A 27,360-nucleotide genomic window follows, 5' to 3' on the forward strand; every position below is an offset into this window, starting at 1 on the left:
TAAATTTGAATGAAGTTTAGGATTCTTATTAATATGTTAAAAAGTAAGGACATTTAAATAAGCGTGTTTTTGAGTATCTCATTGCAAACAGATCACCAAACTTATACAATTTAATGATAATAACAACTAAATGTTACAAAAACTTATAAAATCTAATAACAATTATACCAACTAGTTTGATGACATAAGTTTAAAATATATTAATATTAAACTTATTTTAAATAACACAAGCTTACGAAATTAACTACACAAAGAATTCTTACCATATGAGAGGATTTGTGTACAAAATAGTTATAAAAATAATATTATAAATTATTAGAATATACAAGTAATTATGATTTTTTTTTTTTAAATTTAAAATATGTCAATAATATAATAATAAGAAGCCAACAACACAAAATTATTGTTCATTTGAATGTGCCACAATTACAAATACAAAATATTTTACACTTAAATACTCTTGATATAACTCTTGAGTTGATCCATTAAATTCTATATTAAGATCTAAATTAATTAAGTATTTTTTTCTTCTTAAGAATTAGCATCACACTTTTATATCATGACCCCATTTAAACTTAAAACGTTTGTAGATGAAAATCATTAATTAAGAAATATAATATATCTTTATATAATAATTTAATTTATAATATAAAATATTTAAATAAATTGTTGTGATCAAATGTAAATTTAATAACATATATATATATATATATATATATATATATATATATATATATATCTTTTCTCAAAAAATTAATATTAATCTTATAAAGCAATATTAATAAAAAAAAATTATGATTATGATTTAAAATTAACGAAAATATATAATAAAAAAAAGTTGCGGTTTGGGCCCGATCGCTTGGGCTCGGCGAACTATGCCTAGCTTCTTGCCGCGTGGTGGCCGTGTAAACAAACGGGGCCTTAGTTATCGAACCGCCTAAATAAATAAACATATAAATAACTGATAGATTGCGCTAAATTCGGTACGGAAAAGGCTAAAGCATAACTCAATAAGCTCTCTCCCAATAGAAGTATTTTGCACTTGTTACGGCGGTGGTATCGACGGCGACGGCAACGGCAACGGCAACGGCGACGGCAAAACAGAGCGAAGGTTAACGGTAACGCGTCTCTCTCCTCCTACCGATAGTAACCCTACCTGTTGCAGGTTACGCCTCCTCTTGCAGAGACCGTACTCGATTTCTCCCAATACGAACTTCAGTATCTTTGCAGATTTCTCATCAATACAAACCTCGGCAAACTCTCGAGGATCTTGAGTGCAGGATTTCAGGTTCCCTCTTTAATCTTTCTTTGTACACTGGATTTTATATCCCCGCATAGCTCCAATCTCTGAAAAACCATAGGTGCTTTGGGTCTCAATAGCATTGCCTCTCTCCCCTTCTCCTCCTTTTTTTTGAATGAAAAAAGTCCATTCATTGAATGAAAAATATTATAAGAAAAGAAAGTTGCTAGATTGGCCAAGATACACTTCAATATTCCTTCAATGTCGCTTACAGTTCAAGCAGTCAACGAAATTTAATCATAGGATTCTGACGAATCTATAGTCTTTTATTCTCCAACTCATTTTTTTTTTCATATTCAGTTAAATTGACTCATCAAATTGGTCAGGAAGGAAATGGCGTCACGTTTCCAGGCTGCTTTACTCGCTTCTTCACCATCTTATCCCAATGCAGTTGCCTGGTCTGATGAGAACATGGTAGCCGTTGCCACTGGACAGCTCATTTCAATCATGGTACTTGTTATTTCTGATAATGATGCTACTATTGTCTACTTTCATTATTACTCTTTTCTTAATGAAATAATATTATGTAGAATCCTGCCAATCCTATGGGACCTCGTTCTTTTATTAAACTATCATCCGACAATCCTTTCCCTGTCGGTTTTATCAAACAAGAAGGTGTGTTTTTTTTCCTACATAGATTGTTAAACTATTACATTATCTTGCTTGGTTGATCATATTTTATAGACATACCTTAACATTCTTATAAAATTGGATCCGTGTAGATTTAATGTCAAACTGCTTGTTGCCCACATGCCTGGCACGTGATACCGGTGCTTACGTCCGGGCAATTTCATGGTCTCCAGTTGGACTCGCATCCAATGCAGGGTATACAAATTTCCCAGTTTTTTATTTAGTTACATAACAAGTTCTTGGTGTTTGTGGCTCATTCTTTCTAAACTTGCAATGTATATAAACTATCGTCATTTTGTCCAGTTGCTTGCTTGCTGTTTGCACCAAAGAAGGCTATGTAAAAATCTATCGGATGCCATATTGTGAATTTTTTGCAGAGTGTGTAGAGGTATAATACATGCTCTGCTCTGAAGAAGTTGAAATGAGTGAACATCAATCTTTTTGTGTTCTTATTTGGTTTATTTTATTGTTCCATTTTGAAGGTTGTTAATATATCAGAGATGCTCTGTAGTTACTTGATTCGTACAGGTTTTGGCGAGACAAGCACTTCTATTTCAGAGTCTAGTCGAGTAAGTAGTTGATTCAAAGACTTTATCTTCATTAAATTGTTTATACATCTATGATGACTAGAAGGCTCAAAATCATGCTTCTTTTTGCACAATTTTAGGAGGAAGCTGATATCGATGATTTGCCTGTAGCTGTAATCTTGAAGCAGAAAAGGAAAAAAAAAAGTGTATTGCAGTAACGTACACCATTTACTTCTATTTTTTTTTTTTTTTTCTTTCCATTTTTGAAGTTTACTCCGGTATTCCTTTATTGCTTTTTCCCCCACTCAATCATAAATGTTCACGGGCCTATGCTTGTAGCTTATGCTCGTGAATATGTTTCTTTCGAAACTAATGCTCTGTGCATTTTAATATTCTAGGAACTTTGGGCGTAGACCTTCAAAGAGATTAAAGTTTCCTGCTGTAGATAGTATGAATGGGTCTTGTGGTTCAATAACTACTGCAAAATCTATTATTTCAGTGAAGGAAGTATCATTTTTCTCATGTTCCCTTTTGAAAAAGGGTTCACCAGTTGAGGTTAGTTAAATTACTCTGGAAAATTTTGTTGTATAAGCATGTTAATTACTCACTAGGATATTTCCTTCATTAACTGGGCTTTATAGGTTCTGAAAACAGAAGGAGATGAATCTTTCTGGATAGCTGGTACACTTTGTAAACGGAATGGTTCAAATGCATTGGTTACTCTTCCTGGACCAGATGGAAATGGTAAACTAAGAAATATCATGTTTCTTCTTTCATATTGACGATCTAATGAGCTTTCTTGTGATCAGTTTTTACTCTTTTATTTTGCAGGAAATTTAAATGAATGGGTTGAGATGAAAAGTGGACTGGATATTACAAATGATCCTCAGGCTATTCAGAAAATTTCCCCCAAAATCCGACCTTCTATGAAGATGGGATATTTTCCACAGCAGGTGTTGAATAATTGTCAAGGATTGGAAGAGATTCTCAAAATAGGAGACCCAATGGAAACTTGGATAAAGAACAAGTAACTACTATTTCTTCTTTTGATGACTTTTTATTATTTCTAATTTTCTTTCATTGCATCAACCAATTTCTTCTTCTGATGACTTTTTATTATTTCTAAATTATTTTCATTGCATCAACCAATTTGTACTGAAATAAAGATAGATGTCAAGCTGTAGGAGATCAAAGTAACATCCATAATCCAATTCTATTTCATGAGTAGCTCAAGTGGTAAGGGTCTTACATAAGAAAGCAAAGGTTTCAGGTTCGGTTCTCACCAAGAACGTTCTGATTTAAAAGGGGTCATGTCTCTGGGGGGCATGCTATCCACCCCCGAGAATAAACCCACGTCACAAAAGAAAAAGTATAAAGTTGCTTTCAGAGAGAACCTTTTTTATATAAGTTTTGTTTGCTTCCATAATGATTAAAGAGAAGAATTATAATTCTTTTTTGCTACAAAGCAAGTTATATGCTATTTGATGTTTTTTTTTTGTTGAAACATGTAGATGTGTATAGCCAATGTTGTTTATGACAATCACATCTCATACTTTAATCTTTACTGCATCATTAATGTTTTATAATGTTTTTTGTTGAAGTAATAACTAATAGTGCATCTATCTTCATATTGTTGCTCGGTTGATCAATATATTCAATAGGTGGATTGAAGGGGTGTATACGGGTGTAAATGAAAGTGGTCTTCTGGTGAAGTTGCCTGGTGAGTTCATTTGTGATACTGGCAATTCCTAAATGATTTTGCAGAGATTTTATCAAGTTATCTTCATGATTTTGCATTTGGCACTTGATTCCTCTTTAAGAAATGTGCCGAAAACAAATTGACAGAATCTATAGATTAAGGCAGTCAAAATCGAGAGCTTAATTAAAATCATTGGCCAAGAAAAGTTATATTGATGGAGCATATGTCAATATTCAAGCCCTCATATATCAACTTTTCTGTTTTATCAATTTGCCTATAGAGTTTGTTGGCTTGTTTTAAACTTACTTGAATTGACAGGAAACAGTGAATCTGTCATGGTACATCCTAGCTCTGTCAGATTGTTGCCATTGTGGAATGATGAGCAAAGCTCTTGGGAAGTTACTTCATTGGAGGTTAAAACAAAGGATTCAAATATAGTAAAGGTAATGAAGGACTTACTTTTCCTCTTAACTTATTATGTGTATTTGGTGCAACCCTTTTAAATATATAGTGTTGATGCCTTGACAACTAGGTTTGCTGGTCTGATGCACCTTGGTTTCATGTCTATTGTTAGCTTCACATTGTTTTTTTTCAGGCGGTTGATGTTGAAGCTGGCAGCAGTAGTGGATCAGATTATTTGGATCAAATTCCTAGATCGAAACGAAAAAAACTGAAGAATCCACTCAAAATCTCCACTCACCCTCTAATAAATGTTGAAACTGACAACAGTAGTGGATCAGATTATCTGAATGAAATTCGTAAATCGAAACGAAAAAAACTGAAGAATCCATCCAAAATCTCCAGTCACGCTCTAATAAATGTTGACGCTGACAACAGTAGTGGATCAGATTATCTGAATCAAATTCCTAAATCGAAACGAAAAAAACTGAAGAATCCACTCAAAATCTCCAGCCACCCTCTAATAACTGCACTTCAATATGCTTCGCGAAGTGAAATGTTATCATCACTTGTTGTTTCATGGTCGCCGCTTATTTCTTTAACATCTGGCATCCAGTCAGTTTCTGATCCTAATACACGGAAATCTTGTTCTATACTTGCAATTGGGGGGAAGTCTGGAGCATTGTGGTTTTGGAAATTCATTGAGCCACGATCCTTCTCTGTTATGCCCACAAAGGATTTAGCTGATGTCTCACTTGTGGGTTTTCTTCATGCGCATAGTGGTTGGATCACTGCAATCAGTTTGATTCTCCTTCCTTCTGATGTGTTGAAACCTCAGCTTTTGTTAGTCACTGGAAGTTCTGACGGGAGGTATGGTGTTGTGATATTATATTTTCTGAACCAATTTATTCCAGGCAGCATAGTTTCTCATAATTTTTGTTCTTCTTAGTGTGAAGCTCTGGAGAGGTTGCAGCAAGAAGTTACTCGAATCAAATGATGTTAATGATGCTTCTTTTTCTCTTTTGAAAGAGGTATAGAATCAAAATCAAGTTCTAATGAAAATTAATCTTTCCACGTGATAGGGCTTTTTGATAAAATGTTTGCTTTTCTAACTAAGTCAAACTTTTGAATTCTGAGCGAAATGCATCAAGGAACCAATTCAATATCTTTTAGTTCCTATCTGTCAGCCTTTTTTTACTTACAAAAATGACATATTTTCCTCTTATTTTGTGATTTGATTTTGATTAGTATAATCAATTTCATTATTTATCAGCTATTTTGATGTTGCTGGTTATATTCCCTATAAATGAGGAAAATAAATTCATTTATCCCTCTGTTAGATTCTTTGGAAACTATTTTGTGCATTTCAGTTATCTTAAACCAAAAAAATTAAAATTGAAGAACTAACCCTAACATTGTGGTGCCTGTGCAAAAGACTGACCATTAGATTATTTTGTTTTTCTTTTGAGCTCCACAGAGAAGTAAATTAAACTTATCACTATAAGTTATTGAGTCATTCATAGTATGAATAACATCAAGTGAGACATCCTTTTTAATGATTTCCTTCCCACTCTTAAACCATTCACAGATCATAGCTCCCGATTCCGTCCCTGTCTCTGTAATTACTCTTACTGGTTGTGGAAGTTCTTCTCACAGAAATCATTTAGCAGTTGGAAAAGGATCTGGTTACATTGAAGTATGGATATTTGATGCATGTAATGCTACCAGCAAATTTCTCAAGGTTGGATCTAATAATGCGCACAACCACATTGTAAGCCTGTAGCCTTTTATAGTATGACCTTATTAGTGTAGTGTTTGCAAAACTTATTTTTTTCTTGGGGAGACAGTATCTTATATTTACAAGCTTTCCAGATTACAGGTTTAGCATGGACTTTTGATGGACGATGCCTATACAGCTGCAGTCAGGTTTAACTCTTTAGCTCATCACATGCTATATTGAAGTCCAACATGTTGTATACACGAATTGCAATTTTTACAGAACATTTTGATGCTCACTTTTGTGGTACATTCTACAGCTTCATACAGTTTAAGGGAAATTAGAATAGAAAGAGCACATCAAGGAGGATTGATATGATTGTTGCAAATATATCAAAATATATCATTATATGTTGGTGTTCTTTTTTAAAAAAAAAATTATGTTGATCATGATCAAGAAAATTGTACATTTGTTTTGTTTGCCAACAATCACAATGGTTTAAAAATACTTTGATAATGATCGACAAAATTCTCTGTATCATATGAAGTAAAAAATTACACTATAATTTGGATTATGATAAAAAAAAATTGTTAACCAAATAATCTGGGTCATGATCCAAACAAAAACTTCAACTGATTCTTTTTCTTAGAAAGATTGTGACAAAATACTACTTTTCAAATAGCTGAATTATATTTCTGACAACTAAGCAAGTTGTTGAAATTCCTTGGATTGTTGCAGGACAATGTTTTGCGCTGTTGGATTGTAACTAAGAACAATTCACTGAAGGAAGTACCTATTCCTTCGCATACTCCTGAACTTAAGAGTTCCATTGATGTAATAAGATGCATCTCCAGTTGAATGAATTATTTTAATATGAATTGTGCCTTTGTTTTCCACCAATGCAAAGCTTTATCTATTATGTGCAGGTTCCTAATGTCGTTGACTCTTGCTTAGGTCTTGCAGTATCCCCTGGAAATTTAGTGTTAGCTGTGGTATGCTTTTCGCCAAAATAACAACAATAACCGTGTTGTTAATGTTGAATCAATATCAATTAGTGTTTTGTTGTGCAGGCTCGTAGTTTTGATGTTGAAACCTTAAATCCAATGTACGAGTTAAGGTCAGTGTTCTTCCCTCTTCATTGTACATGTTCGAGGTTCTCAACTGCTCATCCCTTGAATCCAGTCGTTTTTTAGATATGTGTTTGTTGGTTCAATACTCAGGACACAGAAGGCAATTGTTGAATTCTTTTGGATTGGCGGGCAGGAACAAGGCGAACCTTTTGCTGATTTGACCGGAAGAGAAAATTGGGAACGTAACATCTTATGGTCTTTGAATCAGTTTGAATCTTCGGACAACATCAAGCCTGTTGTTATTTGGGATATCGTGGCATCATTATTAGCCTTCAAGCAATCTGCAAAAGAGTTTGTCCAAACCACAATAACTAAATGGCTTGCTTCATTAGCAAAAACCAAGCATGACTTGGCTATTTCTAAGATCTTCTTGAAGATCACGGCTAAGGTTTCTAAACTTGGTTTTCGTCAACTGCAACTCATAAATGTGATCGGAAGGCGCGTGGCAGGGATAAAATCTGATTGTGAAGATGCAAATGCATTATTATCGTTTGAGGAGGAGGAGGAGAATGGCGACGATGAATATCAGTCTCTATGGATGAAGCTACTTTGGAGAAGTGAAGAAGAAGTTCGAGCAAGGCTTGTGACTGATAGTTTCTCGTGTTTCCTAAAGGATGAAGGCTATGTTCCGGCTGGATTAGCGCAAATGAAGAAGTGGGCGGTGCTTAACCGAAGTAGCCTTCAGGATAATGTAAAGAAACTTGAAGTAGAAGTTGGGAAAAGTTTGAAAAGGTATTTTTATTTGGTTTTTGTTTTTTAGTTACACAATTTAGAATTTAGAATTTAGAATTGAAACGATCCTACACAGGCTTGGTTCGGGTTTGAAATACACAGAAGATGAGAAATGTAGTTACTGCTCGGCTTCTGTTCCGTTTGAATCTGCTGAAGAAGCCTTCTGCAGAGGTGAAGGAGGAGGGAGTTGTAATGGTAATAAGAAAAATAATAATAAGATGCGTGAAAAAAGACATAAAATGGAGCGATGTTGCGTGACGATGCAGGTATCGTGTACGATGAAAATGTGGTATTGCATTTGTTGCACCAGACGGGCTTCTGGTGATTTTTTGATGCTACCCTCCAGAAAACCGATATGCCCTTTTTGTGGCATACTGATGCAAAAAAAGCAACCTGGATTCTTGTTGTCTGCATCACCAGTGTGAGTTATTCATATCATCATTTTCAAAGGTTAAAAAAACCACTTGAAAGTGTCAATGAAATATAAACAGTAGAGAAGAAGATTTTTTATTTATTTTATAAGCTAGAATTTGTTTTTAATAATAGTTTTATTAATTAAGTGAATTTACTTTGAGTCATATAAAGTTGTTGCATGTTTATAAGAAGAAAAATGCTGCTTATTCTGTCTCAATCAAGGTTGGATCAAAACATCAATTGTTTGTGGGAAGAAGGCAATGATTTTATTTTTCACTTTATTCATGAAAATGGTTGAAACCTGTTTGATTCAGCTTATTGATGAGATTACAAAAATAAATAAATTATTTATAAATGGAACTGCTCAACTCAATTTTACTTTACTATATATGATGAGCCCAACTAAACCTGCACATCCTACTGGTTTGGTCGCATTTATCATGAGAACTAGACTAGTCAATGCCATCTTATTTAATTGTACATTTTTTTTTATAAAGTTTGGTATTAAATGCTTCAATGACAGGGCAATTTCACCTACCACATAAAGAAAAAGAAAAGTATAATAAACAAAAAGGCTTTTTTTCTTCTTTTTTTTTTGGATTCTCTTGTGAAGATAATCTTCTTTTATTTCATTTACATTGGTTATGTAAATATTTTATTTATAATTCATTTCTCAAATATCCATACTTCCCTTCTCTTGAAAATTTAAGAACTACAAATTTGACTGACTACTTAATGACAGCAATTTGTAGTCAATTAGACATTTTTATTTGATATAAAAAATATTGATTTTTTTAAAGGATAATTCGTTTATGCAAAAATAGCGATTAAAATTAAATTATGACATAAGTTCTTATAAGTTATTCAAATTACAACTCCAACAATCTTTAAATAAGGTTGTGACAACACAAAGCAAGAAAGAAATGTATCAATCGACTTTGTGATTCACAATATCTCACATGTCTTTTTAAAAGACGACACAATCTTCTCCGACATAATCAGAAATCATCTAACAATACTAAAAAAATTGAAATTCTCGTAAGAAAACAATCACACGTCTTTCTAGATATGGACACCTGGCTAAATTCCGAAAATCGGAAAAACTCAAATCAAACCAACCTGGTGCCAAGTTGAATCTTCTAGGTCGTGAATGATAGTTGCGTCTACTCGGTCGAGAATCATGTCATCCTCGGTTGAAAATCCATGTCCACGGTCGAAACCATTTCATGATCGATGTTTCCGATGAAGGGGCCAAATTACTAGTTAGCAAAAACATGTTGTGACCCAACTTAGGGCGACACATTAGAAGGCACAGCCATCATTCTCGAATTTAAAGACGTTCTCAGGCTAAATTCAAAAAATTGGAAGAAAGTCAAACTAAACTAACTCGGTGACAAGTTGAATCTTCTAGGTCTACTATTCTTTCACAACTCGTGTACAATACTTGGTACTTTTAGTTTGAGCAAACTCAAACTAACTTCTTAACTAGATGTTTTGGCTCAAACTAATAATCACCAAAAGTCTACTACAAACTCTATGGCAACTTTCGAAGTTACTACTGACTCAACATCGTTGTAGATAATCACCCATCAATAAAATGATAAGCTTAAAATATTTTGAGATGGTATAAAAAAAAGTGGTTGTTGATTAATTATATGGTTGAGATGACAATCTCAATTTAGAAAACAAATATAATTTTATTATTGGCATAAAAGTGTGATTCATTTAGATTAAATGATTGAAAACATCCTTAATATATATGTTTGACTTCTCCATTTCCCAATATTGAACTTAGCTTGTATAGTTGTATGTATATTTATATATGATTGATATTTTTAATTTAATACAGGAAAATAAATGTACAAAATAACCCATATAAATAATGGAAATCAATTCTTATTGTACATTTTATTATTATTTATTCTTTAAAAATACTCAATAATAGTAACTGGGAATATAAAAATAGTTAGTTCCTTCTAATATTCCTAACCCATTTGCATACTAATTAATTATATAATGGAAATGTGTCTGGTAGACCTTTTACCTAACGTTTTAACACATTAATACTAAATAAACTATAATAACTTTGTTTCCTTTGGTACTTTAAGATGCTCTTTTTATATATTTAGCAAATTAAAAATAAATAAAAACTCAATATCTCTCTATATATATTTGATTTTAATCAATATGCAAAAGAATAAATTAATTCTTTTTAATCTCCTATCACTGCACAGCTGTCAACCTAGAAAAATGCTAAACTAGGCCTCTATGATATATATGCCTAATTGTTTTCAGTCAATTTTTTTTTGTTTTTAATAATACTCAAAGTTGTAAATTAATCCTTTATTTTTCTTAAGAAAATAGGATTGACTTTAAAATTATCTTTAAAGTTTTATGTCAAATAATTAAAATAATTTTATTTTTCCTAAATAAATCATATAAAATAATTGTTTCACTAAGAAATCAAAACAAAACAAAACAAATATTTAAGAATGAAATTATTTAACTTGTGTGTGTTTGTTGTTCTACTTTAGCAGCAGCATCTGCAGTGGTCTATGGAAACTCACAAATTCTCTCTCTAAAAAAAACAAAAAAAAACAAGATTTGTTGTGTATGATCGTAGACATCAATATTCTTTCGTGAAAAGATAGGTGTATAGAGAAGAGACGGCATGATTATCAGCTCAATCAGAAAAAGCGATTTGCTTTAGAAAGGAAATAAAGCTGAGTTCTTCTTCTTCTTTCTTCTGCGCCCAATAAAGCCATCGATCGCGGACCGAAAACTTGCATGGACAAGGTTTTCGACTGACTCATTAGGTATAACGCTACTTCCTGCAATATCTTTCCTTTTTCACCTTTCTGATGATGATAATGATGATGATGATTTGTTTCTTTTGAATCGATACAACTAGATCAAACGGACGGAGGGAGGAGAGCAATAATAATAATAATCTATTTTGACCATCATCGAGAGAGAGAGAAAGATAGAATCATGGCAGTTGTTGAGAATGCTGCGATCAATGTTGTCCCATCTAATCGGACCGAATCGAACGATCAAAATTTTCAGATGAAGATGGTTCCGACGCCGGCGGTTTCAGGTCAGCCAAACATCGGGAATACCCAGAACAACCCTCAGATGGGTCTAGTTCAGAACGTAATCAACAACAATGGTTCCACTCAGAGTCATCAGATAGTGGCGAATGGTGTAGATGATGGCGGCGAGGGTTTTAAGAGAGAAATGAGGGATTTGGAAGAGATGTTGTCTAAGCTGAATCCGATGGCTAAGGAGTTTGTTCCTCCTTCACTGACAAATTATGGAGGTCTCGTTCCTTCTTCTGTTCATCTCGCGTATGCTAACAATTTCCTAATTCAACCTAACACTATCATTGCCGGTGGAAATGATGTTAGACGGGTAATGGTTTCTTCTTAATCCTCCTTCCCTTTTCATTTATCGCACTTTATTTGCTTCTGATCATCTATCGAGAATGTAAAGTGGGCTGACTGGAACACCTTAGCAAAATAATGCAGATGGGTATTTTGCCCTAGTTATTGGAAATGTTAACTCTAGTCTTGTTTTCAGTGATAGGAGCATGGCAATCTGAAATTTGTTGTTTCTGTCTTTGGTACGATAAAAAGGATCGAAAATCGGTTCCCATTACTAGTTCATTCATATGCATGAACCGTCCTATGTTGTTATGTTTTTGCTAATGTTGTTAGTTCATACACAGAAGAAGAATAACTATGCTAATGGAAGACAAAGGCTGAACAACCGGACCAGTATGGCCCAAAGAGAAGAAGTTATCAGAAAGACTGTTTATGTATCCGATATTGATCATCAGGTTTAGACTTTTTGAATGTTTTATGTTATAACTCCTGTTTTCTTTTCAAAATGATCTGTTCTAAATATTCGAAGTCTGTCTTTCTTTCGTTTTAGGTTACTGAAGAACAGCTTGCTACACTTTTCCAAGGCTGTGGACAGGTATGTATATGACTATTTATTTATCTCCATTGAAAGATAATAACATTCGTCGAAATGAATGTTAATGTTTGTTCTGATTTTGGCTGAAGGTTGTGGACTGTCGTGTTTGTGGTGATCCTAATTCTGTTTTACGATTTGCATTTGTGGAGTTTACTGATGAAGGTATGTTTGATGGAAAGATTCTTTCATGGTTTATATGTATATGTATAGTTCATTAAGGTGTGCTTTTCATCTAAAATAAGTGCAGAAGGTGCAAGGAATGCTTTGAGTCTGGGGGGAACTATGCTTGGATATTACCCGGTCAAGGTTCTTCCATCCAAAACTGCAATTGCTCCTGTTAACCATACCTATTTGCCCAGGGTTAGTCGTCATACTTCAGTTTTCCCTTTAACAATGTTTGTACTTCCTGGAATTAAATTGCTTTGTTAATCCAGTCTGAAGATGAACGAGAGATGTGTGCAAGGACTGTTTACTGTACAAACATCGATAAGAAGGTGAAAATTGCAAATTCTGACCTGTCTTAATCGCATTTTTACTGAACGAAAGAAAAAAAGAAGTGTTTATAATCTTTATGTTCCATTTACCCCCAGGTTACTCAAGCAGATGTGAAACTCTTTTTTGAGACTCTTTGTGGAGAGGTTTGTTTTTAATCATCAGATTAATCGAGTTGTTGTTCCATACGGGTTCCATCAGGAATAAATATAGTTTGGAAATCTTGATCTTGTGTTGCAGGTTCAGCGTTTGAGGTTACTTGGAGATTATCAGCATTCAACTCGCATTGCGTTTGTAGAGTTTTTCATGGTAACAATAAATGCATTTGTCATCTCGTCTCCAATAGTATTATTAAAGAATCTTTGATGAGATTAGTTAGGATTATAAATAATGATGGTGTTAGTTACTTTGTTCATTGTTTGGCTGTTGTGAAGAATAGGGCAAGAGTTTCTTGAGCATTTAATGCTGCAATAGGAAAAGTTATTATCTGATACATATCATCACCATTGTTATTAAATTACAGGCTCAAAGTGCTATTGCAGCTCTGAATTGTAGCGGTGCTGTTCTTGGATCATTGCCCATAAGGTTTTATTTTTATTAAAATTTTCATCTATTGCATTTGAAGGTTTGATTTTGAGAAATGCATATATATATTTGCTTCCTTCCTTCCTATAGGGTTAGTCCATCAAAGACACCAGTGAGGCCCCGTGCTCCCCGCCCAACAATGCAGTGAGGTTTCTCCATAAATATATATATATATGCATAGTTGGTGATCGATACACGTAAACTCACGACAACTTTTATGTTTATTGTTGTGTAAGTTATGCATATTATTATTATTATTATTCCGGTATCGTTGTTGACTAGTATAGTATCTATACAAACAAGCAGGTCTTAGCATATTATGCTGTTGTTATTGTTGTTCAAGGATGATGGATATAGAGGGAGTTATCTCCTAGACTATGTATGGCTTTCTGGCTGCCTTAAGTTTATATTTTAATTTGGATTATGATTTTATTGTCTTTATTATCTACTTATTTTGGGCCCTGTGTGATGGTATTTATATACAACATACTTTTAAGGACAAAAAGACTACTTCTAACACATTAACTATTAAAACTACTTATTAAACTATAATAGGATCATTTAGACGCTTATACAATTTATTTTTATTTTGTGTTAAAACGATATAACTTTACTTTTAAGGTCATTTTATTTTTGTATAGCATTTTCCAAGACTAGTAAATGTAACATACTTTACTTTAATTGCAAAGTAGTTAAGTTCGCCCTTACAATGTCGATTATATTGACGATATATATATATATCCAATAATTCATATTTCACTAAACAAAATCAAGACAAAGCATGTAAAATCAAGTAAAATGATGTGTAGATCAGCCTATATCCTGGCATACAACTTCAGATCAATTTGAATGAACTTAGTTATCTCTTAGGAATCTTTCACATTCAAACAACTTGCATAATTGAAAAACATATATTTGAATTTTCGAATATATAATAATTGTGTTAAAGGTCACAACTAATAATCAGAGAACAAGTTTAACTGTTTTTAAACTTATTTTTAAAAACAGTTAGATGGCTATAAATAGTTAAATACACTTAACTAATATACTTATTTAAAGAGACTAAATATGTAAAAAATGGAAGTTGAAATGAAAAGCAATAGCAATAATAATAAGTTCCTCCCATATTCCAATTAATAATAATAATAATAATAATAATATTCATAGTAATAAATTATTGAATAAACCAACAATATGTAGTTACTTGCCCTACACTACATATGATGCAAACCAACCAATCACGGCAAACATTCATCAATGCATTTTCTCTCCCATATTTGAAGATTCAATCCCCTTAAAAAATTGCATTAAGTTTAATCACAGTCAAAATTCCAGAAAACACAAAAAGAAGACTACAATAAAATCAGCTATTACCAATCCTCCGCTGATTAATTTCTAGAAGCCATTGTGACCTTTAGCAGTTGTCCTGTCACAATCGAGAGAAGGGACAAATGTTAAAAGCTTCTTCCATATTGAATTCATTTTCAAAAAAAAAAAGCTACTTACCTGGGCTGCTGCTTATTGAGATTCGCTCCGCCATTTGCCAGTGATGAAACCTGGGACGACTGACCATTCACAGCTTGAGTTTTTCTCAGAATTTGAACGCCCGCATTCGGATCAATTGAAGGAGTTCTCTTTACCCTTTGTTGAGACTGTGCCATAGGAGTCACGGCAACAGAAGGAGACGGCAGTGATGATTGGCTGCCAAATACAACTGATGTCGTCTTAGCTGCTGCTGCTGCAACTTTCGCAACTGCAGCTGTAGCAGCTATAATTTCTTGTGCACCTTCTCGAACTTGAATAAAGTCCCCTTCTATAGCAAACAACTGATAACCAAAAACACAAATTATTGAATAACATTCACCCACTCCCATCCAAGTTTAGAAAAGAAGAAGAAAACACTTACTTCAGGATGATTTGCTAGAAATTCATCAAGCTTTCCATATTTCTTCTTGTAGTCATGCCAATGCAAAGGTGCAAGCATTTTCCCTAGTCTATTTGGAAGCTGTCGGACATTGAATAAATAAATAAGCATTGATTCAACACCATAAAGATAACAACACTGATTTAAACTGACCGTAGAGCTGATTCTGATTCTACCACCAGATCCACTTGGTGGAATAGTTCGAACAATGCATGCCAGCAGAGTTCTTTCATCAAGAAGGTCTATTATGATGTTTCCTGTTCCATATGAACTGTTTTGTTCAGAGGAAATAAATGCATCCGCACCAGAGGCGTTTTTGTTTGCACTCATCCCCACATTGATGATAGGGTTAGAATTATTTGGCCTTTCAGATGTTGGAGCATTTGAAGTAGGACTTGATTGTCCTTTCAACAACTCTTTCTTCTCATGTTGGAGTTTAGACGAATTATTATTAGTACCCTTCTCCTGTGACAGTTGAAAATTTCAATATAAGGTTTTTAATACTATAACTTGAAAACATATTAAGTGCATCCAAAAGACTCTTTAACCCCCTAAAAGTAATCAAATTTCATCACTATAAGGGTGAAATAATCTTGAAGTATTTTCCAAACATTATTTCCACATTTTATCAAAATAACTTACCTGTCATATCCTTAAATTATATTTCAAATTTAGATATTTTCATTTAGTATATTCAGCACTTATGCTTAGCTCAACAGGTATTCTAACATTCAATCCTTAATTTCCAGTTTTATCAAACATACCTTAAAACAGAAAATAGTTTGCTCTAACATAAAGGCACCATACAAGATTTTACAGGTACCTGAGGCTCATTCACTGAATCAGATTCCAGTCTTACAGAATCATTAAACTGAGAAGTAATATGTTGCAAGCTCTCGTGGGGTTGAGAGTGGACCAAGTAATTCATATCAGTAGAACCGACCTGAAGGAAAGAGCTCTAAATAAGTCCTGAAAAATAAAATTAAAAAAAATATGTGCGTGTCTAATCGAATAAAACAACTCTACCTGGGATGATGATTGCACAGATGCTGCAACAGCTTGCACATTTCCAGATGCACTATAGTCATAATTACTATCTGATCTATGCAAGTTTTGTTCCATATGAGATGATGGGTATTCATGTTGATTAGACAGTATAGAAGCCTCCGGCACAGTCTGAGCAAAAAATAAAGAAATGAGTCTCTATGAGTGTGTATGTAGCAAAGTCTCACAATTGAAACAATAAAATTATGATTTAATTTTTGAACTGTACCTGTTGATTTTGCCATTGCTGAAGAGATGACATTGCAGGTATAGAATGGAAATGGCTAACATGGGATGGTACTGGGTGAACCCCTTGATGAATGACAAATGGATGCATAGCTGGCACTTGCCCATGTTGAAGGTAGGTGGGCACACCAATTAGGGATGGTGGGGCTAGTGGAACACCATGAACATGTTCAGTCTGGCAATGAAGAAGAATGGTGAGAACACTATGAAAACTGCTAAACTTAAAAATTTCAATAAATGGAATGATGGATACATGAAGATCTTATAAAACTAGATTCCTTGACAATAATAACAGGAAACAACAAAAACACTAAAAGCACCTTGACGTCTTGAAATTTCTATGCAAGCCTAATTCTGCCATTCCAGATTTTATCTCAAATAGCATCATATGAAGCATAATATTTGGTCACATTGAGATACAGAAACATAAATATTTTTTTGTTTCTATGACTAAATTTACTTTCCAAACGTTTCTCCATCTAGAACTATATGAAACCAATGAGTGTATCCAAATGGGGCAATTGATCCATTAGAGTGAGTCAGTAAGATTAAATACATATATCAACTATATAAAACATATGACAATTGATTTTTTACAATGACCTTTATAAACTCCAAAACTCATTAACTGCTGACCATGATACAGTATGTTGTTAGTTCTAGGTATATGCATAAGAACCAGTATGATGCCCAGGGAAACAAAGCTATACAAAAGCCCACATAAGAATTTGTTGGGCAAAGAAAAGGCAAAAACAACATATGTTATCACATTATCTTACTTTTCAATGAAATCATAGGAACCATGTTTTAATCCACTCAACAATGGAAAAATTAGAGATATAATTCAAACAGGAAAGACAATGCAACATAAACAAATTAAAAACAAGATGTGCATAATCAGTAAATTTTCAAAAACAAGGGGAATATAAGGCCACACTACTAGTTTTTTTAGTTTCTATAAAACTTTGGAGATGGATAAAGTATATCAAGTCCAAAACTTATGCTCTTACAGGCTATACAGATTCATTATCTCTACAAAACAAAATTTCGTCAAACTTCAAGTCTTCAACCATGCAGTGATATAAGATCACCCTTGCAGGTGAAATCTGGCAAAAATGAAAATTTGAAAGTAGAATCAACCCTACCTGGTTGGAAGAATTACTAGTAACATTTTCAGCATTTCCATTTGAAAGAGGCCCAGAACTTGTATCTGCTGTGCCACTTCCATTCACATCAATTTGGCTTCCATTGTTCAACGCAGGTTGTGAAGCATCTTTGGATTTTATTTGAGGCAGCTGTGACTCATCCAGGAAAGAGCCACTCCTTTCTCTTGCACTAGCAAGCTCAAGCTGATGCTGGTGTACAGTGTGCACATAGATCCTCTCCATCTCCGAAAGCTAACATAGTTAAGGGAATAACCAGTGTTAATAGAGTCCAGCAGTTGGTTGTACTGTTCTAAAGGAAAATAAAATCATTTACTAATAACTAAAGGACTTTTTTTGCACATTAAGTTAATTTACTACCAACAAAAGCCAGGCATAAAGAAGATTGAATATAAGACCAGATAGTTTATCTTAAAATAAACAGCAACCTGCTGCTGATAGCTAATCCATAGTTGATTGTACTGTTCTGTACGCTCTCGCAACTCCGCTTGCAAAGAGAGATTAGAGGTTGATTGCATCTCCTGGAAACGTGCAATCCAAGCCTGGGCCTCACCCAATTGCTCATCTTTAAAAAGGATGGTTTCCTGAGAAACTCTATTCTGAAGAAAAATGGTGCATTGGTTTAGACAAATTCAACAAAAGATCAAACACCAACAAAAAAGTTATTAAAAAAACTATGTATGTAATTTGAGAAATAATAGCAAAGTAATAATTCTCTAGGGTACATTCAAAGAGAAAAAAAATGTACAAATACATAAGGAATGCCTATAATGAACTTTGCAATTTGGATATTGCACATATCTTCATCCCAAGACATTGCCACAAACAACATTGACAGAAAGACAACTGACAGACCTGTTCCTGCAACTCAAGAAATAGCCTTTCTTTCTCCTGAAAATGTTCCTGTAGATCAAGTATCTGCTTAAGATGTTGGGTTCTTTCTGCTTCAGAGTTATCCCGCTCCCTCCTGATAAGCAAGAAAGTATTTTTGTTCATTAAGTAAAACATCCACTTTATATCAAGTTAATACAAGATGCATTTCAACATCATAACTTTTGAGATAACACATAATATAAAATATGGACAACTATTTTTACTAACAGTTAGATAAATCAGCAAAGTCACCAGATGCTTATGTATAGCATATATATGTTTAAAACATGAATGTGCAAAAAAATAATCCACATGCCTGAAAGTATGCAATTCTTTGCTCTGTTCTCTAAGGAGATCTTCTTTAGCCCATGCCTGTCAAGAAAATTAAAAAGGATTAGAAATGCTCAAAGAATGTTTACCAACAGCCAACAGGCAGAAGTAGAGAAGTCTAACTGCTTCATGGTCTAACTGGATTGCATGTATCTCCCTTTCTTTCTCCTGAATCTGCCTTTCCCGCTCATGTATAGTTCGCTCCATTTCAGCTAGTTTCTCCTACAAGACAAGCAGCCATTCAACTGACTAATATACACAAACAACCCAGTCAAATGTTTACTGACCTGAAGCTTGGTATTGGCATTAACTTGCTCCGTCATCTGGGCATCAAAATCTTTCTGCATTAACATTACATCTTTCCTAGCAATAATCTGAGCCCGAAGTTCAACCTCACTGCGTTGCATTTCCTCCCTCCGCCTCACAACATCATGAAGCCGCTGCTGCAAGATGTCCTCATCCAGATTTATGGTACAGAAATCTACATGACCCGTGTCCCGACCCAGCTGCAACTTCAGAAAAGCATGTCACATTAGCATTTATCTTACTACTTACTGTACACAACACAGCATGTATATTCTTTTTCTTTTTCTTCTATTATCTGATTACCCTGCGTTTAAACGCTGCATGTCCTATAAGCAACTACGCAGTTCTGGAAACCCTAAAACTTTGTATGAGGAAGAATGAAACTTGATTTACGAAAAATGCAGTACCTCGTTAGCGGTGATTCGAACAGGAGGTTCGGAAACAGCACGCCACTCTTGCCTGGGTGGTTGAGGAGGGATCCCAAGCGAAACACCTCGTCCTGCGGCGGCGGCGGCGGCAGATGCAGCACCTGCCGCGACATCCATTGCAATAGGAGCAGTAAAGAATAAAGGGTCGAATTCTTCTTCTGTCAAAACCCTAAAAGTTGTTAAACAATAGCATCTATATAGTAGGAAGAGAGAGGCGCGAGGTAATAGGAGACAGAATAAAAAAGAGTTTAGAATGCGGTGGGCAAAAGATTTAAAAGGTAAGAGCGTATAGTGTGGATTCTTGGAAAGATGGCGATTTGAAGGTTTTACAAAGAGATTGGCGAAGAAAGTGATACCGTTGACGACACAGGAATTTCAGGGTAGAGAGAGAGAGAGGAAGAGATTGGAAGCGAGAAAGAGACGATCCCGCCATAAATAGGGCTGTGACCTATTTTTTATTTTTTATTTTTTTTTTATTGAAATGCATTTTCATGGTAAAATTGCAAAAGAATTTTGGGACTACTAAAAATGGAGTTGTATAATTATATATCTTGAATACTAAAAATGAAAAAAATTATTAAGCACACAACAATAAAAGAAAAAAATGGTACTTAATAACTATAAGTTATCGAGTTAGTAAATTCTCGAAAAAAATGATTAACTTTCTGATAGACACTATTGATTTTCCTAAACGAATTTTAGAAAACGTCATAATAATAGTATCATAAATTATACGAATAAGACGATTACGATCATTGAAATTCGACGATTTATCTCAAACCAGATAGTCCATCCAAAAATAATTGGGATGGTAACTCAAATATGTAGATATGTCAAATTAGTCGCATCAATCTAAATTTTTTAACAACTACCCAAAGACTCGATCATCACTCAATGAATCTCAATAATATTCTACAAAACACTCAAAATATTAGTCATCCCTCGACAATTCAATAGTAAGTGTGTTGTTGATTCAACATCTTTATGACAAATACGATAAATGACTAGTCATAATACAACATTTTTGCATGCATATATATTATCCGTTAAATTCTATCGTGAATAACGTTTCATCCAAATAACGAGATCTTGGATGGAATCTTTGACTCTCAAATTATTTTCTCAATAAAATTTATTTGAAATCATCTTAACGAACAACTTATAGCAATGCCCAAATGGCAATTATCCATATTTTGTCAACGCATAACGTTTTGTTCAGATGTGGACATTTTCTTACGTCATACCAAAAGTAAAACTTTATTATGGGACGAAATCTCCATAATGTTTAATTTTCTTTTATATCCAATTCGTCTAGCGAAACTACTATATTAAGGATCAAACATGTCCTTAACTGTGACATTTCTACACATAACAATGAAAGTAAACTCACTATACATTGTAGCTAGACTTTTGACACTACACCAAATGTCGTCCCAAAATCTAATCGAAAAACCATCACTCACAATGAATCTAGACTACTCACAAAAACTTTTTTACAGAATAAATTCTTCTCCAAATGATACATCCCAGTAGATAATTAAATATTTTGATTAACTAACCAGACCAATCATTGTCATATTTACATTTGATTAACGATGCTCAAAGACTATTTGGTTTTGTTATAAATCTACTGCACCATTTTGATATAAGAGTCTTATTAAAAAAACAAGATCTCGAATATTCAAACCTATTTGATTTTTAAAACATTTAACTTTATCTCAACTAACCATATGACAAAATGATTAGTTAGAAGATCCCCATACAAATTTGCACATTATTCTCTTCATTTTCACCGCCACACTCTTGTGAAGATTGAATAATGACATCATGTATGTGGACATAGATGACAACACACGCTTAATGAGGATTGGCCGACCCTTTCGAGATTATTTTATTTTTCCATCTATACAATTTACATTCTATTTTAGTGATAATCGGGTCCTAAGAGACCTTGGATCGTAATTTAGCACCTAATGACATACCAAGATATGTTGACGGAACACCACCAATTTTGAACCACAACACATTTGTCAACCTCATCCTTCTTCTATTCGAAACAGAATTTGAAAAAAAAATATCTAACTTATTAAGATTAACTCGAATACCGAAACATACATTGAATATCTATAAAATGTCCCGAAGGTGTCTAAAATTCCTATAGGTAGTTTGAATCATGTAGAGTGTGTCATCAGCAAAAAAACAAATGTGATATGGAAAAATGATATATTCTTGACCTACAACTCACTTCACAGATGAGTCCCGATTTTTTTACGAAATGCATAATTTTTTAGAGAGCTTCCATAATAACGACGAACAAAAAATGAGATAGTGAATCACCCCTATATAATCCCTCTAGAGCTCTTGGAAAATCTTTGAGAACTCCCATTAACCATGATAGAAACTTAACCGTGGAGAGGCAAAATCTAATTCAACCAATCAATTTTGCACACATTCTCTTTTTGTCCATTACATCAAATAAAAAATCTCAATTTACATGATCATAAGTTTTTTCGATGTTTGACTTGACAAAAACATATTTTTCACCTCTAGAATTAGCTGAGTCAATACACTCATTGGTTATTAATACGTCATCATAGATTTGACGAACTTTAATGAACGTCATCTAATTACTAGATATGGCTGTCTCTAACACCCTCTATAACCTATTGGTCAAACATTTTATGACAATTTCATAGAATGACGAAAATAGACTAATAGGCCTAAAATTCTTCACATCAATAGTTCTTGGACTTTACAAATAAGACATATTAAAGTAGAGTTATAGTTCTTATCAAATGATAAAAAACGTTAAAAATTATCAATTGCTTTAATAATTTCAATCTTAAGGAAATGTTGCACCTTCTTAAAAAAAATCAAAGTAACTCGTCGCATCCTGACGTTTTATCACTTTCACATTCCTTAATGACCTCATTAACCTCCTCCAACTTAAAACAAACATCCAAGATATCTTTTTGCGTTGTACTAATTGAATAAAAAATTATATCATTCAATTTAGGTTCTTAAAAAACTCTTATAGAATTTGACAATACTCGTAAAGATTTTAGGTTCACTATCATGAACTTCTCCCTCGATCGAGATCAAATTAATCACATTATTTCTTTTTGTGTGTTAGAGATCCCATGGAAAAACTTGGTGTTTCTATCTTCGACTCTTAACTATGTAGCTCTACTTCGTTGGCGTGTCCCAATTTTTTTGTTTCTTACACATATCGAGTAATTTGCTAACAATGTGAATCCGATAACTAACCTCTTTAGTAGAGAGTTCACAAATCTTCTCATCCCCGCATTGACAATAATTTAATTCCACAAGTAATTGATTTTAGCACAAAATAAAGTACGATCTCCCACAAACCAACTTTTGAGAAGCTTATGTAGATTCCTTATATTCATAAAGAGGTTATTCGATGAAGAACCAACCGATATTTGATTCACCCACCATGATTGCACACGCATTATAAAGTTTTTTTTTATCAATCATTTATTTTCTTATTAAATGGTCAACATGTTTTCTCCATCTCGGTGTTTCATCAAAATCGACTGGTGATCTGAACAACTCCATAGAAATACATTTTGAAATATATTAAAAAATACTCAAAATATTGATTAACTAAATAGAAATATGTCGATACAATAATGAACGTGACACTCATTGTCATTACCTCTCCTAAAGGTGAATTGATCACCTTCCAAAGGCAAATCGATAAGTTCAAGTTTTTCAATTATCTTTGAAAACTTGCGCATTAGGCTACTATGCCTATTACCTCTTTTCTTTTAGACGGGAATCTAATTTTGTTAATGTCGTCCGTAAAAACAATTGGTAAGTCTTGGAGACTAGGCATGTTCTTAATCTCATTAAAAACTCTATTTTAATTGTAAAAGAATCGATTCAAAGATCGTAAAAATTATCCTCCCAATTTTTTAATTGTATTAAATAAATTTATTTGGGTGATATTAAAATTTTATATTGACAATTTATATATATGAATCATAATTTTATTTTGTTTAAAAAATATATATGAAAATATACATATGAATATTAAACTAGATTGCAAGCTGAATTTTTCAATAACAAGCAAAATTTGAGAATTGAACAGGTAACATGGTCACTTAAAAATCACTTTTTATCATTTTGAGTTACTTCACTGAGTTGGAATTCATGTTTAAATTGTTTTTTAAAGTTAAAACTAATTTAATCATGTTAAAATAGTAAATATACTCATTATAATTATATATATTATACAACTTTAAAAAATATAAACAATTATTCTTAATCTACTATGTTAAGTGAAGAAAGTCTTATTAATTTTAATTAAGAACGTTTAAATTAAAATTGAAATTATAATGCAAATATGTATAAACCCATCATATATATCCATATTTAAATGTTAGGCAGACCAAAGGTTAAGAGAATTCAAATCTTAAAAGAAAATTTCCAAGATTTGAACTCTTCATGTATAATAAGGGGAGCTCTAACTTTTGAGCTGCCTTAGTCATATTATTTTTTATAACTAAACTATTATTCAAAAGTGAATTTAGTACATATTAATTATTAATTTTTGTTTGAAAATTAGTGAAGTAAATCAATTTGACCAAATAGAGTACTCAACATTAATAATTAATAAATTTGAGCTTTATTAATAATATTTTAATATAATTGGGCTGGGTTGGGTTAGGTTGTGGGCTTATCTATGAGGGTATGTCTATACTCTATAGTCATAACTTATAAGCTTATAAAAATTAACTAACCAAATAAGTTTGGGCTGGGTTGGGTTAGGTTACTTAAATGATGTATCTTTATATTGTTTTTAAAAAATGTTAAAAAATTACATTAAACATTGATATCCAAATTTTGAGGACATCCCTAATCATCGTTATAGGGTCTTATTAGCATAATACAAATAATAAACTATAAGTACAAAAATGAGTTATTATTTAGTCACATTTTGTCATTACACAATAATAGTTATAATTTCTTCACTCTCATTGTTGTTTTTTTCTTAATGTTCTTCTAAGGATTTCATTTAGGTTATTTTGTTTTTATCTAATTAAAAAATCAAACTCAAAACAATCATGCCAATATTAATTCATGGTTTAATAAAAAACATTGGGAAGTTTAATTATAAATGAGATGCATAACTAGAATCCATCCTAACCAACATTAAGAAATCCAAAGTCCACTTTATTTATTTTTTGAAAATCAATGTTTGGGCCTTAATTGAAATCAAAAGAAACCAACACAATTTTAAAAGTTTTAAGAAATTTCATCATTTCAATTTTAATCACAAAGGGCCCAAACATGTGATCCCAATAAAATGCAAGTTTTGGCAATCCAATTCTTAACTCATAAAATTATATTAAAATATTTTTTTTGTGATGATATGGTCTCAAAAGTACCAAAATGGGATTACATTAGCAATTTGATTATTTGCTCTCTCATAAGAAGGGATAGTTTAATCATTAAAAAAAAAAAAATACTTTTACTACTTTCTTTGAGAGGGCACATGAGACACTTAGTCAAATTGGTAATAGTCAAATTGGTAATAAAGAATCCTATCTGAGAACACACCTAACAACATAAAATATGTGACATGTTTCGCACAATAGAGAATAGTGCAAATTACTTATTATACCAGCAGATTAAGATTGTCTTTGGAAATCAGGTTAATTTGAAGCTGAATTTGTCTCTATAATGTACCACAATCATGTCTATACTTTGGTTTTTACATTTTATACAATCATAATTGACACAATTGTATATAAAGTCTTATTTTATTTTTATCAAGGCTTTGATTTGGCGACTCAATCTTAGATACCTTTTTCACCCTAACATTTCTCCACCTTCAACCTCTTGCTCTAAATAAAGATTAATGGATGTAAAGGGGTTGCTATTATTTGTTTAATTTTTTTATTTCAAGTTCTCATGGGAAACAAAATAGTGTTTTTTTTATAGCAAGTCCTTCACTTTTGAGTTAGCTATCTATTCAACCAAACATTCAAAGGATGATCAAGATTCAGTTTCTTATAAGGATTCTATAGTCATAACTCATGATCTTATGTGGTTGGAAAATTGCTTTGCTCATATGGATCTTGGTCGACAAACCTGATAAGTACATGAATTAACCAATCTCACAGCCCATCCAAAGATAATTAGCAAAGCTTAGGGATGACAATTCAGGTTAGATTCGGGTTGAAGGGTTAGTGAGTTGGTAGATATTAACAAGAACCTGACTTGTTTAGTAATCTCTAACATGAATATGATCTGTTTTTTTAACTAACTCAATTCGAACATATCTGATTTAACCCGATTTAATTAATATTACATCTATTTATTTCAGATTAAAATGACAAAAACACACAAGAATAATTATCTTACAAAAGAAAATTGTAAACAGGTTGACAAATCTACTTTAGGTCAATTCAGATCGACCCGATTTTAACCTGTTTATTAATCAAGTTAAACGGGTTAACCTATATGACTTGCTAATTTCGACCCAAACCAAAAAATATATGACCCTAATCTAATTTTTTCTTGTTCGATTAGGGTCGTATTTTCGTGTCGGGCCAAAACTAATATTTTATTATTATTTCATTATCTGCAATTATTTAGTAATAATAAAATTAATATCTACTTTGGTGAAAACAAATTATGTGTGCTTGTTAAATTTGATAAAAAAATAAATAAATTAATTAATGGGCCGCCCCTGTTTATATGACCTCATTTAGACCCGGACTCTTTGAGACGTGTTTTCTTTTTTCATTTTTTTAATATGACATGTTTAAACAACAATATCTGTTAATGTAAATGATAGAAACTAAGTTATCTTACATAATTACATCCTCTTGCATTTATTTATATATATATATTTATAATGTTAGTCCTCGTGCTAAATCATAATTAAATTTATTTGATATAATAAAATCACCCATTCCCCATAAATGTTTGCATATCTCACCTAAGGCAATCAAGTCTTCATCTTTACATCATTCATCCATCCATCCTTCTTTAACTTTCTTTTTATTTCCAACTTGTCACACTTGCTACTATATAGATTATATCTAATATTATCCTATTCAAAGATTTTATTTTACTTTTCCTAATTTTAACTATTTTCATTTGTATGACTTATCTCAAACATTTTGCTAGACTATTTTCTTCCAATAACACAATAAAAGAGATGATTAAACGCCATAATAAGTCAAGAATAAACCTAACATTTTAAACAAGAAAAACTTCATCGATATTGTCTTGTGTTGTCACTTCATCTTTTACTTTTGACATTAATAATGCAAATCCCAAATCGATCTCATCTAGCTTTTTCTCTCGATAATAAGTAAAATGAAGCTCAATAAATATATATTTATATATATGTTAATAATACTTACTGATCCAAACATGGCCTGCAATCCATCCTTTAGATTTTAT

The 27,360-nt window shown here is 32.7% G+C and overlaps 3 protein-coding genes across 7 annotated transcripts; 2 read left to right on the top strand and 1 right to left on the bottom strand.

Moving 5' to 3' along the window:
- The first annotated feature begins 996 nt into the window (after nt 1-996).
- LOC124931249 lies at nt 997-8,648 on the top strand. 4 transcript variants are annotated; one of them, XM_047471675.1, is made up of 21 exons: nt 997-1,288; nt 1,601-1,750; nt 1,831-1,915; nt 2,023-2,125; nt 2,234-2,318; nt 2,413-2,499; nt 2,598-2,671; nt 2,856-3,012; nt 3,099-3,201; nt 3,289-3,484; nt 4,119-4,177; nt 4,475-4,599; nt 4,752-5,425; nt 5,505-5,586; nt 6,144-6,326; nt 6,428-6,481; nt 7,011-7,106; nt 7,199-7,264; nt 7,343-7,389; nt 7,493-8,134; nt 8,211-8,648. In XM_047471675.1, the coding sequence occupies exons 2-21, from the start codon at nt 1,634-1,636 to the stop codon at nt 8,557-8,559; spliced, it is 3,384 nt and encodes a 1,127-aa protein (XP_047327631.1). In that variant the 5' UTR covers nt 997-1,288; nt 1,601-1,633; the 3' UTR covers nt 8,560-8,648. The 4 variants fall into 4 exon arrangements, with proteins under 4 accessions (XP_047327631.1, XP_047327630.1, XP_047327632.1 ...); XM_047471674.1 differs by having other exon boundaries at nt 1,627-1,750; XM_047471676.1 differs by having other exon boundaries at nt 1,631-1,750.
- Nucleotides 8,649-11,102: 2,454 nt separating this feature from the next.
- On the top strand, nt 11,103-14,027 carry LOC124931536 (polyadenylate-binding protein-interacting protein 12-like). The gene is made up of 11 exons (XM_047472022.1): nt 11,103-11,364; nt 11,460-11,959; nt 12,276-12,386; nt 12,482-12,526; nt 12,616-12,688; nt 12,774-12,886; nt 12,961-13,020; nt 13,117-13,164; nt 13,259-13,327; nt 13,542-13,603; nt 13,694-14,027. Exons 2-11 carry the CDS (start codon nt 11,540-11,542, stop codon nt 13,749-13,751), a joined length of 1,059 nt encoding a protein of 352 aa, XP_047327978.1. The 5' UTR covers nt 11,103-11,364; nt 11,460-11,539; the 3' UTR covers nt 13,752-14,027.
- An 814-nt stretch (nt 14,028-14,841) lies between these two features.
- On the bottom strand, nt 14,842-20,331 carry LOC124931461. 2 transcript variants are annotated; one of them, XM_047471927.1, is made up of 14 exons: nt 19,897-20,331; nt 19,471-19,689; nt 19,307-19,405; nt 19,170-19,225; nt 18,836-18,947; nt 18,409-18,579; nt 17,963-18,214; nt 16,801-16,992; nt 16,554-16,703; nt 16,351-16,470; nt 15,681-15,992; nt 15,510-15,608; nt 15,110-15,429; nt 14,842-15,029 (listed from the first exon to the last, which is right to left on the bottom strand). In XM_047471927.1, the coding sequence occupies exons 1-14, from the start codon at nt 20,032-20,034 to the stop codon at nt 14,999-15,001; spliced, it is 2,271 nt and encodes a 756-aa protein (XP_047327883.1). In that variant the 5' UTR covers nt 20,035-20,331; the 3' UTR covers nt 14,842-14,998. The 2 variants fall into 2 exon arrangements, with proteins under 2 accessions (XP_047327883.1, XP_047327882.1); XM_047471926.1 differs by having other exon boundaries at nt 19,471-19,695.
- Nucleotides 20,332-27,360: the final 7,029 nt, after the last annotated feature.

This window comes from Impatiens glandulifera, chromosome 3 (genome assembly GCF_907164915.1).
Source record: "Impatiens glandulifera chromosome 3, dImpGla2.1, whole genome shotgun sequence".
NCBI lineage: Eukaryota > Viridiplantae > Streptophyta > Magnoliopsida > Ericales > Balsaminaceae > Impatiens > Impatiens glandulifera.

What these genes read in the sequence shown, in the direction of transcription:
- LOC124931249 (XM_047471675.1), top strand. Translation starts at nt 1,634, where the DNA reads ATGGCGTCACGTTTCCAGGCTGCTTTACTCGCTTCTTCACCATCTTAT. An exon ending in GACAGCTCATTTCAATCATG is followed by an intron (nt 1,751 to 1,830) that starts GTACTTGTTATT and finishes AATATTATGTAG; the next exon opens with AATCCTGCCAATCCTATGGG. An exon ending in TTTTTGCAGAGTGTGTAGAG is followed by an intron (nt 2,319 to 2,412) that starts GTATAATACATG and finishes TCCATTTTGAAG; the next exon opens with GTTGTTAATATATCAGAGAT.
- LOC124931536 (XM_047472022.1), top strand. Translation starts at nt 11,540, where the DNA reads ATGGCAGTTGTTGAGAATGCTGCGATCAATGTTGTCCCATCTAATCGG. An exon ending in TTGAGACTCTTTGTGGAGAG is followed by an intron (nt 13,165 to 13,258) that starts GTTTGTTTTTAA and finishes CTTGTGTTGCAG; the next exon opens with GTTCAGCGTTTGAGGTTACT. An exon ending in CGTTTGTAGAGTTTTTCATG is followed by an intron (nt 13,328 to 13,541) that starts GTAACAATAAAT and finishes ATTAAATTACAG; the next exon opens with GCTCAAAGTGCTATTGCAGC.
- LOC124931461 (XM_047471926.1), bottom strand. Translation starts at nt 20,034, where the DNA reads ATGGATGTCGCGGCAGGTGCTGCATCTGCCGCCGCCGCCGCCGCAGGA. An exon ending in GGATTAGCTATCAGCAGCAG is followed by an intron (nt 18,215 to 18,408) that starts GTTGCTGTTTAT and finishes TAACTATGTTAG; the next exon opens with CTTTCGGAGATGGAGAGGAT. An exon ending in GAATCAGAATCAGCTCTACG is followed by an intron (nt 15,609 to 15,680) that starts GTCAGTTTAAAT and finishes AATGTCCGACAG; the next exon opens with CTTCCAAATAGACTAGGGAA.